The sequence below is a fragment of the Camarhynchus parvulus genome, chromosome 3 (assembly GCF_901933205.1).
Source record: "Camarhynchus parvulus chromosome 3, STF_HiC, whole genome shotgun sequence".
Lineage (NCBI taxonomy): Eukaryota > Metazoa > Chordata > Aves > Passeriformes > Thraupidae > Camarhynchus > Camarhynchus parvulus.
The window spans coordinates 89,732,290-89,748,637 of NC_044573.1; the positions used below are offsets into that span (position 1 = coordinate 89,732,290).

Sequence of the window (16,348 nt, forward strand, 5' to 3'; positions counted from 1 at the left end):
CTTTGAATTTAAACTATAATTTATGCTAGCATTAAAAAATCTGGGATACATAAAGGCCATATTGGAAGCGCTGTCTTTATCTCTCAAGCTAACAGGAAATGAGAGGCAGTAATAGACTTTAACTGGTTTCTCACTTGCAATGAGTATCCAACACTCGTTGAAGAAAACTTCCTTTCAAAATCTTTTTGTTCCAAGTCTGCTGAACAGAGAATCAAAACGTGTGTGTGTGTGTGTGTGTGTGTGTGTGTGTGTGTGTGTGTGTGTGTGTGTGAACAATGTCCATTTGTATTCTTAAGTGAACTTGTTTTATTTTGCCATTTACTAAATGCTGGCATAAAAATTCCTGAAGCAACGTGACTCTCACAACAAACACAACTGACAGACCCTCGCTGGAGAGCACATGCAAGCACAGACTGCAATTGTTCTGTGGTTATTTGAGAGGCAGTGGTCAGGGAAGCAGGGGTCATTAATTTCCCTGCGTGTTTTAAACATTTCCAGAGATGTGCTAAAATGCATTAAAAGCACAACGGCCAACATCTAAGGCTGAAAACATTAGGAAAACTTTAGAAAGGGATTTCTGTGAAAAAGCGAGAAGGGATGCTTTGAGTTTGACCCTTGCATTAGGGAATTAAACACACTTTTAACCCTTTTCTTGTTGCTTTTCTTGAAGATCAGTTGCCCGACTTCTGGAGAAGCGCTGGGGGGGAGGCGGAAGGAAACCTGCTCCGACCGTGTGACTGCGGGGTCTCGGAGCTGCTAAAGGCCTTCGGTGCCTGCTGAGGTGGTGAGACGTGAGGCCAGGCTAGTTCCTGAACGCTGGGACATGGAAACCTCCCAACCCCAGGCTGGTTCCTGAGCGCTCGGACATGGAAACCCCCAATCCCAGGCTGGTTCCTGAACGCTCGGACATGGAAATGCCCCAGCCCCAGGCTGGTTCCTGAACGCTCGGACATGGAAACCTCCCAACCCCAGGCTGGTTCCTGAGCACTCTGACATGGAAACCCCCAATCCCAGGCTGGTTCCTGAGCGCTCGGACATGGAAACCTCCCAGCCCCAGGCTGGTTCCTGAGCGCTCGGACATGGAAACCTCCCAGCCCCAGGCTGGTTCCTGAGCGCTCGGACATGGAAACCTCCCAACCCCAGGCTGGTTCCTGAGCGCTCGGACATGGAAACCTCCCAACCCCAGGCTGGTTCCTGAGCGCTCGGACATGGAAACCCCCTCCCTCAAGCCCGTCCGCCCTGACCGCTCAGGGACCACCCCCGCCCGCCAGGGGGCGCCGCTCCGCACGCCGGCCCCTTCCGCCAGTGCCCCCTGTCAATGGCGCCCGGGCTCGTCCCCGTTCCCGTCCCTGTCCCCTCGCGTGTCCCGCGGCGGACATGGCACCCCGGCCCGTCCCCTCCCGTCTCGCGTGGCCACCCCCGTGCCCTGCGTGTGTCCCGCGGCGGGGCGGGCGGAGCAGAGGGAAGCGGTGGATTTGGCGGAATCACGTGGCGCGGTCCCTGCTGGCGGGCGGGACGGTGGCCGGGAGGGTTTCCCGGGTAACCGCGCCGCCGGCGAGCGGGGCGGCCGTGGCTGCGCGGGGCCCGGCGCGGTGCAGGTACGGGCCCGGCGCCCGGGCAGCGCTCGGCTCCGAACCGCGGCCAATTCCCTCTCCCGCTGCTCCCCGGGGCGCCCGTCGGGCCTTGGAGCCGAGCCCTGTCCGCCCGTTCCCGAGCCCCCGCGCTGCCGTGCGCCCGCCGCCCGTGTGCTCCAGGGAAAGCCGGAGGAGGAGGAGGAGGAGGAAGACGATCGGGTCGCGGCTGGGATGATTAAAAGGTTACGTGAATTATGTTAGGCTGTTTAAGCTTCCCTCCATCCCCGTGGTTTAGCCATACCTTCTCAAAACTTCCGCTTTTTGCCCTGTGTTGTAGCATATATGCCAGCAAGTGCCGCCTTTGTTTTGTGCGCAAAGTCATTTGTGAGCCGCCAGCTCTGAAGATATGGCTGAAAAGTATATTTGCTAAGGTTAATGTTTGCCTATGATCTTCTGTTACCGAAATTGTAAACATGTTTGTTGTCCTTTAAGCGACATATTGTTAGTTTTTATAAAAGGTGTAATGAGAGGGTAGGCAGAAGAAAGCCGTCATTAGAATGTAGGAAGAAGTAAAGATAATGTCAGGAGAATCACTTGGTTTTTCTGGCAAGGCTAGAATTAAATATTCCCCATTTGCTAAAGTAGCTGGCACAGTTAGTCAATTGCTAAAGCATCCTGCGTTTAACATCGAGTGTGCTTTGATGTGAAAGTATAAAAGGATACTGGATTATGTGTGCCCTGAGAGGTAACGTTCTTAATCTCCTTACCATGTTTTCAGAGATATTGTCCAAATGCTTACATAAGGATATCGTGCCGAATTCAATGCCTGGCCAGTCTGCTATAAAACTTCTTTTTTTTTTAACTGCCAAAGCCAAAGTGTCGGGTGGTCTGTGGATGGATAAGGAGTGAAAGCAGGAAACAGTTGTCACAACTCGCCTGTCAAAATCAATTTACTAGGTAGGTAACAGTCCTGTGTACTGAGTGGGCTCCATACTGCGAGAAGTTTTATTTAATGGTAAAAGCACTTTTGCAAATGTTTAGCCCTTTTATGTTTACATCACACTTCTCAGGCTGGAAGATGCTAGTGCAGTTTAATGCTGCCATACATATGCGGTTTTGAAGGCAGCCATATGTGTTGAGCAGTGTGATACACAAAAGCTTTGCAGCCTTTTGGTTATTGGGCATATTTTGTGCCTGAGAAGTTGATGCAGACTTAGGGGAAGGAGAGGGGGGCAAATGTCATTGGCTTTCCTGTCTGGGCAGATCAAACCAAATGCCATTCCCTAACCTTAAAAAGATTTACATGTATTTATTGTTTACTAAATCCAAAGCACAGCAGAGATGATAAAACAAAACTAACAGTGCCACATGTTCCCGGTGTTGGAGAAGATACATAGAAAGGAATTAAAAACCCTTAAAATGAAAATATTACTGCAGTAAATTCTTGTTTGATTATTAACAAAATGCTTGGGTTGCTAAGAGAGTTGGTTTTTGTAGAAAAATGTAAAGATGCTGAAGTGAATCATATTTTAGTTATCCTTCAAAATTTAAATGCTGAAGCTGGTGTTTTGGAAATGAGTATTTTGCTTGTAAGGAATTTGGGTGATCTAGGTACATTTGTGCTGATTGTCTCATTCAGTAAATAGTTTTATAAGGGATGGGAGAATGGTGTTTGTCATCTCTCAAGTTTTGAGTTGGGGTTTTTTTTCCTTATAGCTCTATTCAAGCAAATCATTAGGTTACATCAATTTTAGAATGCATTTAATTAACTTCAATTTGAATTTTAGTTTTTAGACTCAGTTGTTTGGAAGGTAAAATCCAGCTGCAAATTATGGCTCATCGATTTTCAAAGGAAGAATTAGATGAGCAGTTTGAAGAGTTTCTGAAAGAGGTATGTTTGAGAGCAAGGTCACATGCCTATTCTCTATTAAAAATGGGGAAAATTGAGTATGGGAGAATATGAAATGTAAGATTCAGCTCTCATTTTATGACATAATTAACATACCTGTCTTATCTATGGGTCTTAATTGCTAAACTAAATTCATACTACTTTGCTGCATTGAAATAAAGAGAAGAGTTTTGTAATTAAATAAATATTTTGTCATTGCCTGGTTGTATCTTCAGAAAGAGTGTTTGGTTCTTGATTTTTGTTTCAGTTTTATTGTTGGTGCTGCTTAGTACCAGAAGCTTCAAATTGATGTATAATTGAAAATGAGGTAAAAAAAATCTGCTTGTATAATAAACACAAGCTACGTTTTTGTATTTCTGTATTTTTCTGTGCAGAGCTTACTCTCACTGAATTATATTTTTAAATTGTTGTATAAAATGAGGGATGTTGTAGTGATTAGAAAATTTGAATTAGATTCCGTTAATTCCTCATGGTGCTTCATGTTTTTGAGTACTGGCAAAATCATGCAAGTCTGTGGGTTGTGGCTTAAGCTAAGGATAATCAGATATGATCTAAATGCCCTGACTAGGTATCTTTTTTTCAATGCAAATAGACCTGTAATTTCAGAACTTGCCCTCTGGTCTGTCAGAACACGGTGTGGTAACCGTAAAACATAAATACCGCTACATAAGGCCTTTACTAGATTTTAATTCTGTATGTAAGCATACCTAGTGGTGGCAGAGAGTATTTCTGGGGTCCCTGTTATATGTAATGTATGCTTTAATTTTTTTTTAAGTAGAGGCTGTGTTACAATTTAATGACTTGTGAAAAGTAGTTAATATAATGATGTAACTAAGTTAGCACTCTTGAACTCACTGAAATTATTAATGCTAGTAAAATTAGAAAACTAGTCTTTGCATTTCCTTCAAAATTCTTTACTTACGGTTGTTACAGAGGGAGCTGCTCTGGGGAAGAGAAAGGAGTTTTATTCTTTTATTAGTTATGCATATCTGTCAAAACTCTGCATGTGATTGCTTCTGGTATTCCATTCCTCGTTTGACATGCTCTTCTTCCCCCTCAGCTATTGCCCACATTGAGGATGCTCATAAAAAAAATTCAAATAACTATTGAAATATTCTAAGTGGCATTTGGAATGTCCCAGAGAATGAAACTTTAACAATTCTTGTCTTAATTTTTTTAATAATTTCAATCCAAAACTGTTTTCAAACTGCTAATCCAGTTATTAAAAATATGCACTGTGATTTTTGCTAGCTAGATTCAGACCCAGATAACAATGACATTCTCTACTCTCTGTTATTTTTACACAGGCATCTTCTGCTATGTCCTTCTCCTTGCTTTTGTTTTTTATAAAAAGTGTTTGGCCTTTTAATACTAGGAAGATGAGAAACTGATGTGGTCCATTTCTTGAAATCTGTCTGTAGGTGATGTTTGTGTTAAGAGTGTCGCAGCAGGTGGGGAATAAAATCTGTTTCTCAGTAGTTTGGAGCAGACTTAATATTGTTGAAGCAAATCTTTCAAAGAGGAAATGGAGCAGGATTTTCCCTTTTAAATAACTCTTAATGAATCTGTGTTTGGGTTGCGGCTGTGTATGTATGTTTGTGATTAAAACATATGAAGTTAAAAGAAAGACTGTATATACAGCTGGATGATGCAGGTCTAATATGAGGATTAAACTAAGTCTTTTGGCATATACACTGAACTTTAAAAGCTATCAGTGTGTTTTCTAGACTATTATTATACAGAAGGAAGCACAAGTGTGTAATAACAATGACTGCATGTAGGATAAATCCTTTAATTATTCCCTCTGTCTGGTCATGCTTATTCCCAGCCCATTGCCAAGACACCCTGTTGTCATCCATAATTCTTCCCATAATCCTTCCTCTTCCACTGTCTGTGTTCCTGTCGTCCATCCACTCCTCACCACCAGCATCTTGTTTTGGTGTGCTTCTTCCTATTGTCAACTGGATTTCCCTTGAGCATCATCTGTCATACTGGTTTAGCTCCAGGTTTTCAGTGTTTGCTGTGACATTCTCTTGGGATGTGCTATGTGAGGAAGTCTTTCTAATACACAGTGCTTCAATTGAGTGAATTAATTGCCCTTTTTTGATTACTCAAAGCAATTTTGTGAAAAAGCTGTTGTCTGCTTCTAGTATTTTTCAGTTGACCTTTGTTCTGCTTGATATTCATGGATACTTGAGAAGGAAGACTTTCAAAAGGAAAGGCTATACCATCCTTATTAGAATATCTGTAGAATGGTATCTAGAAGAGAAACACTGCACATCAAGCCATGTTAGAGAAACATTTTAAATTTTTAATAAAAGATCAAATAGATTAACATATTATTGTATAATAAAAGCATATTTTGGAGTAAACTTATTTAATTGAAAAATACTGGTTTCATGAATTAATTAGGACGACTGGTCATGAAAGTCTGAGTGGTTTAGATTAAATTCTGTATTACCTAACTTTTTTAAGTTCTTCACATGCAAAGGAGGTGGTAAGCTGATGATGTGCTATGTAGTTGTTCTAGTGCTTAAAACTGCCTCTTTAGGCTTTTATCAATGTTGAGATTAAACAACTGACACTTTTGGTGTGTCTGTGTTCTTGAAAAGCTGAAAGGCTGTCTTATGGAGGAGGGAAAGGAACACTTTTTGGTGCCACTTTTACTGGTGCTGAGAAGTCATTACAAGTCCAAAAAGTGGATTGGTGATTGATTGATTTACCTTTTTTTCAAAGGAAGGAAAAAAATCTGGAAGTGTTGCTGTTGAGACAACTGATATGTTGGGGAAAATGCACCAGTATTTTTGTGTCAGCATTTCTCTCCCAGCTGCTGCACCTTTACTGTCTGCAGTTGACAAGATGGCTGGACATGGAAAGTTTCCAGAATCTGAGCACAACCTGTGGGAGTTGCAGGTTCTTTAGTTACAATCCACTAAGGAGAGTGAGCATTCACTGAAGTTGTGCTTGCAGAGCAGAGGATACTGTTAGTTGTAAAAGAAACAGCAAGTGATAACAGAGCTTGCTTGCATCAAGCACCTGTCAGTGCTTCCGGCTAGCAGGAGGCAGTCTGACCTTTGGGGACAATGGCACTAGTACTTGTGTTGTGACTAGTGTCAGGAAATTGTTATTAGTGGGATATTTATTAGCAATCTAAAGCTGTTTGTTCTATGTCACAGAGCCAGCTTAGAGAAATTGCAATACATCCTGTTGTCTAGCAGTTTTATAATTTATTAAAATTGTGGTTTTTTAAAGTACAAGGCTCAGAGCACTTCTTTCTTTCTAAGATGTATGACAGGTATTTAGTTTTCTCGAGTGAAACTGAAAGCTCTAAAGAGGGTCTTCATCAGAGATACTAATAAGAATATTTTATTACATTTATTTTTCCTTAAATTATAGTTTTATATAATTGGCATTTGATTTTTGAATGGAGAAGAAGTTGAAGTTTTAGTCATATAGTAAAAGTAGGCTTTTATAGCAGTGTTTTTAATGTACTAGGAGGCAGTAGATAGCAGAGGCTTGTTTTAATAAAACACACCCTTGTGTTTTCCATGTTAAGTATCCACAATTCTGTTGCCTCTAATATTGGGTTTACACTATAAGATTTTCTTATTTGTGACTATTACAAAAGTGAAGCTTTTGAAATTTTCCCATGTGATGTGTTTCATATGTGAATTCTTTGTTTCTTACCATTTATGGCTTTTACTAACTCTGTGCACCATGTTCTCTAAGACACTTTAGGACAATTAGTTTTAACAGTTGTAGCTAAAAATTTAGATTAAAAGTATTTCACTCCCCTTAACCCCAGTTTGCTGCACACAGAATATGTAGAACATAAGGTTGTAGTGCAGTAGTTTAATGAATATTTCCTTGTTCAGTGTGTGGATAGCTAACTGTGACTGTGAGCCTGCTGTAGGCCATAAGGAGCTTTACTAAAGGAAAGGAGCAGAGGTTGGTTGTCTTTTCCTTCCTGTTACTTATCAGTAACTTAAATTCATATGGTGTCCATACTCAGATTTTTTTTCCATTGATTTAAGCTATCAGTCAAAATCAGCATGGATGACTAACACATATGAAAGTTTAATACACAGTTGGGTAGGAATGGCTCTGGCATTTCTATTATATTCTATGAATACAAAGTGTAAAATTAATTTCTGAAATCTGATTTGCTGGCAGCCAGAATGTTGCTAGTGCACATTAATTTTTAGAATATTAATAATAATGTTCACATACGAAGCAAGGATAAGGTAAAATTGTTTCTGCTCTACTTCATTGTCTTTAGGGATATAGTCAGAGTTTTGGTTCTTACATGTCTTAACTAATTGAAAAAGAGCTGATTATACTGTTCATTTGAACTTACATTCTCTGAAGCAGTCCACTTTTAATATATCCAAATTCTGGCAGTGGGATTATTAAAATATACAGTATTATTCCATATGAATATAGTTATTGTTCCTTAATCAGTTTTGTCATGCATATACAAAAAAGGCAAACAATGGGGAGTAATGAGAGGCGTATGGACTCAGAAGGCCAGAATTGAGTGGCTGAAACAATGTAAACGTAAAAGATCTCTTTAATCTTGTATGCAATTTATTCAGTCTCTTTCAGATGATTCGCTTGGAAATTCAAAGAAAAAGTCCAGCATTCTTGAGAAATTGGGACAGCCCAGGAAAAAAGAAAAGAAGAAAAAGGATTCAGTGCCCTGGTGGTTATCTGAGGAAGACTCGGATGATGGTGGTAAATTTAAAGTTTTGCAATGTTTTGGCCACAGGAGGTCAGGCTAGTTCTTTCTCATACTGCAGGTTAGACCTGGTTTGAGATTAAGCTGGTACCACTCAAGTGTTTTAGAATGTTACAATGTAAGTTTGTAAAGCATAAAAGTCAAATAGAATTGTCTTTTTTAATGGTTTATATTCAAGTTGTATGCAAGCTGTCTGATGGGTTTTTTTCTGTAGCTTTGAATTAATCAAACTTGTAAAAAATAAGCACATTATAAATAGTAAAATAGTTAGAAAATATAACTTACAAACTCGCAGAAATATTGGTATATGTGTTTTGTAGCCAACCTGTTCTTTATACCGACTTTTTATAACTTTCTGTTTTCAAAACTGTAGTGGAAAAAGACCAGTTTCTATAAACATATGCTAACTGCAATATTTGTAGTAGGTTGGAAAAGCACAAAGAAAGAAAACCTTTTCAACACCAGCTGAATCCAAGATGTATGTCTTCAGTCTTCTCAACATTTCCCTTGCCAAGAACTGTGGCTCAAGGCGAAATGGGCTGTGATGACATGATTGCTGGTTCAGTATTGACACGGTCACATAGTTCTAGAAGAAAATATATAATTGCTTGCAAGCTTTCCACCTCTATTTTTTTTTTTTAATTTCTACATTGTCTTCTTGTTGGGTAGTAAAACCTATAGTAGTGAGTTTCCACAGGATGTTTGCCCTCTTCTTCTTGTAGTAATTGGTGGTTTCTTAATTTCCGTGATTCATATTAATTGTAAGTGGACCCTAACAGAAAGTTACAAAAATCATTTTTTCCATCTGACAGAGTTAAAATACTGCTGGTAGTCTCAGATTTTAAGACTATCTGTCAGTGTCATCTTAGTGAGGAGTCAAATCCTAGTCAGCAGTTGTTCCATTTAGGTTTAATCCTAATAGGTGGTACCTGGACTTCTTGTCTGTCTTGGCCTTTTAAGATGTTGATGTAAAACTCAGATGGATATGAGAAAATTCTTATCAGGTGGTTATGAGATATGATGATTTCCTTACAGCTTTTCAAATGATGTAAGGATGGAGTGTTCTTGCTGGGCAATGTGAGAATTAAGAGGTTACCATGACCTCATTTTTTACATACTCTCAAAGAAAATTCTGGTGACTTTAGAAGCTCAGCACGTTTCCATGGTTTTTCTGAGGTGCTTGAGGCAACCCAACTTTGATACTTCTTATGGTAGAAAACACACTGAAAGAGGTTTCTAAAGGGCAGGGTGATTACAAGTTTTAGAGAACAGTGCTTGTTTGGATTAAGTAAAATTAAAAACAGAGTAACAAGAAACAATGTGATTATATTGAGATGTTCTATCCAAACAATTTCTACCACTGTCATTTTTAAAATTAAGAATGTCTTATCAGTTGTGCAGGTTAACTAATTAGAACAAATTAGTTGTTCTAATTGTAGAACAAACTTGATGTACAATTTATTGATGTGTGAAATATCTGGTAAACTTTGCAAGGTCTCCCTTAAGAAAAGCTTCTCATTTAACGGAAAAACATTCAAAAGGTGAGCCTACCCAGTTTTGCTAGTATGGAATCAATTTACATGCAAAAGAAGCTAGCCTGTTCATATTCATACTGTTGATGAAGAGCTGGTTTTTGGGGTTTTTTTTGGAGGGAGTTGAAAGTAATCTGTGTGTAATGCAATTTGACTCCAAGATCCAACATCTTGCAGTTGGACATAACAAAGCTGAGAATATAGGAGTGAACACCGAGTGTGCCAGATCCATGCACAGAATTCTTCCCTGAGCACTGTTTTTGCCAGGCAGATTATTAGTTTTATTTCATTTACTGCTCTGTCACCACTCTGCACATAGTACCACACTCATGGAGCATATGCAATAAGCCATATCCCACCTACTATTTTAATACTGCCAAGCAGAGGGGCCTTTAATTCCTGCTAGAGGGCCTTCCTCTCTCTGTTTTAGCAAGAAGGCAGTAACTCCATGGCATGAAGTGGATCTCCTGTGTGTGGCATCCCATGAAGAAAGGGATACATTTGTCACACCGGACACTTGTAAATGGTATCAGTTGCAAAATGTGTGCTATGATGAATGCCTTTCTGCAAGGTAAGGTCTAATTGTAGGGCAATTAACCTAGAATCAAAAGAGAGCCATTTGCAGAGACCACCTCTTGACCACCTTTGGGATAAATTGAGTTTTCCGCTGCAGTTTTATGTGGCTGTGATTTTACTTCATGTAGATGTGTTTGTGGTGATTTAAAATGACAGGTTGGGTGACTGTAAGGAATTCAGTGTGGATAGGCTTCCAGAACTGCTCATGTTTTCCTCTGTGTATCTCTCTGTTTTTCTTGTGTGCTTCCAAGTACTTTGTCAAATACCGTTTTGCCATGTCTAATATTCTCAGTGTGTGTATGTTGTGTGGTGTGTTGCTCAAACCTATTAACAGTGAATGATGGCACAGCAACATTGCAATGTAAGTTACTACACTGGATGACTGAGAAGATGATGATTTAGACTTGTAGTTCTTTGTAAGGTTATATGTAAACATCTCCTAAATAGCAAAATATTTTCTTATGGGAGAAAATAGTAACACTGTTGTGATGCTAACAAACATGAAAATAAACAATTTCATTTCAGGAAAGTGTAATGTCAGCATGCTTCAAAATTTTTTGGAGACCCTTGTGTGTTCTTCTAGGCTGGAACCTTCATATTCGTTGCAGATAGAACATAGTCAATAGACTATTAGCTAGTAGAAGTGTTTTTAAAGTTGTTTTATCACAAAACAATTTTAAAAACAAAATTAGTGTTTTTAAAGTTACCATCATGAATCAAACATATAAATGCTTAAATCTTACCTTTACCCACAGCATGGCAGTGCATTCATTACAAATGCATGCTCCATATGTATAAGTTGATGTCTTTGTGTGTGACTGTTTAGAGATAATGTTATCTGAGGAAAGTCTGGATAATTAGCTTGTGTAATACACCAAGCTGATATGTTGCTTGCAGTTTGAGGTTTTGATTTTGAGTTACTTCATTATCTATATCACGCTTTCTTGAAAGACAAAGAGAAGAACGTTAAATATGTGCTCTACACTTACTTGTTGTCCTTTTTTTTTTCCCAAGGCATCTTGTTGCAGAAGTGCCAGGAAATAGGTAGAGAGTTAAACTAATAGCCTGTTTCACTGAGAAGGATAAAGTACATTTTAAAATAACTCCACGAGTTATTCTAGGCACGTTTAAACTGTTTGTTCTTCAGCTTTAAACTGAAATGTGCAAATTATGATTCAAGACACTGTCTTCCATATTGTACAGTTTGGAGACCTAGGTGATGTCCTTTCTGCTTGCTTTTGTCATTTAAATGATAAAAAGAAGTTGGATACAAAGAATTCCTGTCCTGTCTTGCTTGCATGTCTGTTCATGCTGTTTGTCTTTTCAAGATTTTCAAATAAAATTTGTTAAAGTGAGGAAAGAGAAGAAACTGACAGAAAACCATGCCGAAGTAGTGGAAAATACTGAACAAAAGAGTCCCCATTCCCAGTCTGGTATTTGATTAAATATGTTTTGATATATTTATTCAGTATCAACCTTGTATTATTAGTGTTTAGATTATTAGATTACAAGAAAATCCTTAGCAAACTGTCCATTTGACCAAGCTGCCACATACACATTGTCTGTATAAAAGACAATAGCAATTAACTTGTCCTGGTTTAAGCATGGCATTGGTGTTAAATTCAAGCAGATCAGTAATGTTTTGGAGAGCCATGAAAATGTAATATTTGGCACTTGGTCTTTGGATCGTGTTGGTGATGTAGTTTGTAGACTATAGAACATCTCCTGTGTTAGTTTTCTAGAGTGCATGTGCAGTCTAGAAAATGTATGTATATGTTTTCATAAGCCTCATTTGCATAGAATAGGTGTAAAGCATCTCAGTATGGGAGATAAATACTAAAAATTAATTTATTTCTCAAATCAGGATTAATATTTTAAATATGAACAATAGGAGGACCTCTGTACTTATTTCAAATTACTGTTTTAAAAGGTATCAGGTGTTTACATTATTTATAATAGATGGTATGCTGAAAACACTTCTAGTTTCCCTGTAAACGTGGGAGAATATAGATTTAGAGGAGTAGTGCCTTGCTAGTGAACTCACACATTAGTTGAGGGAATAAAGGACCTATGCATTGTATCGGAAGGGATTTATTCCATTTCTCTCCTTGCTGCACCAGCTTTCTTTAGTTATCTTGGATGTTTGAGCTGTGTTAAGTTCTGGTCACATATCCCCATACTCCTGTTCTAAATAGCAGAAGTATTTGGCTTGATGTCCTAGACTGCTCTCACTTGTGTCGAGTTGAACTCAAAAGACCCATAAGAGTTTTATCAGAATTACTCAATTCTGAAGCCTCTTCCACTGTGACAATTTCAACATGGCAAAATCCAACACAGACCATCTGGCTAGCCTAAGGTATATGAAGGCTGTAGTGTAGCTGTAAGAGTCCAGAGGAGGCCACTAAGGTGGTTAGAGGGGTGGAGGACCTCTTCTATACGAAAAGGTTGAGAGAATTGGCTTTATTAAGCCCAGGAAAGAGACTTCAGGGTGACTTAACTGTGCCCTTGCAGTACATGAAGGGAGCCTGCAAGGAAGATGGAGAGAGACTTTTGACAAGAGCATGTAGTGACAGGCCAAGGGAGAATGATATCACACTAAAAGAGAGTAGCTTTAGCTTAGGTATTAGGAGGAAGTTCTTTGCTGTGACAGTGAATGGGTTGCTCAGAGAAGCTGTGGATGTCCCATCCCTGGAAGTGTTGAAGTCCAGCTTGGATGGGTCTCTGAGCAATCTGGTCTAGTGAAAGGTGTCCCTGCCCATGGCAGGGGCATTGGAGCTGGATGGTCTCCAAGGTCCTTTCCAACCCAAACCATTTTATGATTCTTTGATCATGAGAGCAGTTTTCAGCATAGGTGCTGTTACCTAAAACTTAATTCTGCTAATGTGAATGAAATTTGCTTTGCTGCTGAGCAAGTCCCCACAAGGGTTAGAGCAACAAATGCAGTTCTTATATCTGACAGTGATAAAGACAGTAGTAATTTATACTTATGTACCTATATTTTCCCACTTTTCTTTGTACCAACCTACATGCTTCCTTTCAAACCTCGCAGTAAAAACCTTTTACTGTTGAAGTAGTTTTACTAGTTTTCTTTGTTTTCAGGTCATTTATTGAGCTCCTAGAACAGTGTAATTGAATACAAAGTATGCCTGTATCAAGAATCTTTTAAAAATAAGAAAAAAAGGATGGAGAAGAGTAGTTCTATTTCCAGAAGTTATAAGTATTAAGTTTAGTTTTTACTTACAGGTAGAAAATTAAAAGTAATTCAGTGTACAAGAAACTGAACTGTATTACTTTTTCAGAAGTGTCACTTTGAAGTCTCACATCTTATTCTTCTCTTTATTCCCTGTCCACTATGCATGAAAATTTATAATGTTTATGTACACTTAGAAGTAGTTCCCTCTAAATCTTCCAGTGCATCTCGCAGCAAGGCTTTGTCTAAATCCAAAATGTTGGAAAAATTTCGTAAGGACAAGAAAGATTCGTACTTAAACAAAGAAGAAGGAGCCCTCGCTTCTGACAGTCCATGCAATTCTGAGGGTAACAAATTTACTGTATTTTATATGGTATTGAAAAGGTAAAATGACTTAATTCTGACAGTCTTGGTCAGATTAGGAAAAAAAAGAAGTTACTTTTTTGAAGTAGATGTTTGTTATTATCAGTTTGAGTCCTTTGTATTTGTTTTTAAATGTTTCTCTGCAAGTATGGTTGTTATAAATATTCAAAGTGAAACTCAGGTTCTTATTTTAATTCATTTCAAGTGGCTGTGCTTGAAAAAAGAATACCATATATCATTAGCCTTACAAAATGTTGCTTAGAAACCTCCAGGTAGCGAAATCTTTGGCATTCAAGATAACTACTTAAGAAGCTTTTAAGAGAAGTAACAAATAACCACTCCACAAAAACACATGCCTCTTGCTAGCCTCACTGAAATCCATGGGACTGTTCAAACACAAAAACACAATGAAGAGGCTGTTAAATCCACATGAGTTTATATTTTCTCCAAATTTGATAAGTTTCTCAGAGTTCAGATTGTGTAGGATGGGAGAAAACAAATATTCTTGCCTTCACTAGCAGTGAGTGGTGTGTGTGGATGTTGAGAGTGGCTAAGTTGCAAAGTTTAATGGCTGCAGAAACAGTATTTGATTTTCAGATTATTAAGGAATGTGCTTTTTAAAAAAACCTCTGATTTGACTCAAACCCTGACTAGCAAAATATTTAAAAATTAGTAGATAGCTTACATAAACCCTGTGAAGCCTTCAAGATCAATGTACATCTACTGAGAAATTTCACTCTATATCTGATTATTTAAATTAATAAAACACAGGAAAATGTTTTCTTTAAACTTTTGTTCTATTAAACATTCTAATTGGGTTTTTTTATTGTTGTATAATCCCTTCTCCTTTCTTGCAAATCTCTAGATAGGAGGTCAGTTGCAGTTAGCATTTGATTCTGCTAATATATTCTCATTCAAAAATAAGGTGTTGGAGGTCTGGTGAGGGTATGGCTACTCTAAAGCTCTGCAAAAAACTTGTGACCCAGCTGCAAACAGACTCCTATTTGCTGTCTTGATAACTAGAATAGAGTGCCATCTGAGTAAATTACTTCAAATTACTGCATTTGGCTACCTGAGAAATGGGCTATTTGTAGTTTTTTACTGCTTTTCAGCACTTTGAGCTTTCTATTTTCTGCTTTTCAATGTAGCAATATGTATTTATTTAGGCATTAACTTTCTATACATGTGGAGCTTGCCTTTTAGACAATGTCTCTGACATTTATTTGTTGCATGCAGGGCAAGTCAGTCAGAGCTCTATATTGAGGGCAGAGCTGAGGTTAGATACAGGGATGTGGATTTCCAAGGTGTGGAATCTTCTGCACTTAGCTTCCCAAAAAGACATGCAAGGGGACTTTATCATTAAAATCCAGAAAATAAACCTATTCTCTTTTTTATAAGGGAGGATCTTACAATCAGAATGACCATGCTGAGGGCTGCCCAGTAGGGAGGGAAAAGGTGTTGAGGCTCCTACTTTCCCACCTTCCCTCACCCTAAGTACATTTTCAGTACCAAAGGGAAAGGATTCTCCATTGTCATGATATAGGCAAGTACAGCATTTTTAAATGGGACTTGTATGGGCTTGTGTAGAGAACAGAGGAAGATCCCAGAGCTGAAGCACTTGGTGAGCACATGGAAGACTGATTTAGTGTAATTGATGTATGGATCTCCTCCAGTCTCCTGCAGCAGGAAATGAGCTGTTGTCAGTGTCTTCACCCCTTCTGGCGTGCTGAGTACAAGGACACAGCTACATCTCAGCATCATGTGGCCAGGCAGGATGAAAAATTCTGAGTGTTACCAACTGACAATTCATAAATTTTTTGGAAAAAACAGACTTAGTTTATGTTCCCTTCTGTGACAACTGTTAAACAATTTCATGTGTCATTTGATAAAATGCATAAGCAGCTTTTCTCCTATCCCTTCTCCAATGAGAACTTATTCAGAATCTAAGTATAAACATGTGTGTTTTGCAGGCAGGCAGAAGAGAGTTTTGAACTAGGAGTGTCCTGCGATATCTGGCTTTTAGTCTTCCATAAGGAAGTAGATATGGCAGTGTTCTACCTGAGAGCCAGCAAAAAGTAGTTAAGGTGATGTTGAACCCTCACAACAGTGAAATTGCAATGAGGAGAGAGCAGCTACAAGTTGTAGTTGCATAAATGTGTATTGAATGGCATAACTGGGTGTTCATCAGTGACATTTAAGAGACTTTGATTGCTGTTTTTTTCTTCATAGCCTTTAAGCAACAAATGAAATGTAGCTGCCACGCCAATGGTTTAGACAGTTTAAAAAATCTGTGGTGATCTGAGGTAGTAAATCAAATAAAATCGACTGGGTTTTAAGAAAAATGTCAATTTCTGTATAGGGTCTGTGTGTAAGATTGTCTTTCATGAGTAATGTTACAGTAACGCAGTTGCATTTGACTCATGCTGAACTTTAGGTATGTGTGCAAATATGAAGGATAGGAAGATA

At 38.7% G+C, this 16,348-nt stretch overlaps 1 protein-coding gene across 5 annotated transcripts in view; it reads left to right on the forward strand.

The window, feature by feature from the left end:
* Positions 1-1,557: 1,557 nt before the first annotated feature.
* Positions 1,558-16,348, forward strand: part of CEP162 (centrosomal protein 162) — a 43,954-nt gene continuing 29,163 nt past the window's right edge. For 3 of the 5 annotated variants that reach the window (XM_030945337.1, XM_030945338.1, XM_030945339.1), the window contains exons 1-5: positions 1,558-1,816; positions 2,353-2,531; positions 3,362-3,465; positions 8,079-8,217; positions 13,723-13,866. In XM_030945337.1, coding sequence (XP_030801197.1) covers positions 3,406-3,465; positions 8,079-8,217; positions 13,723-13,866 — 343 coding nt within the window. In that variant the 5' untranslated portion in view covers positions 1,558-1,816; positions 2,353-2,531; positions 3,362-3,405. The remainder of the gene's footprint in view (positions 1,817-2,352; positions 2,532-3,361; positions 3,466-8,078; positions 8,218-13,722; positions 13,867-16,348) is intronic. The other 2 variants (XM_030945340.1, XM_030945341.1) reach the window with 1 other exon arrangement.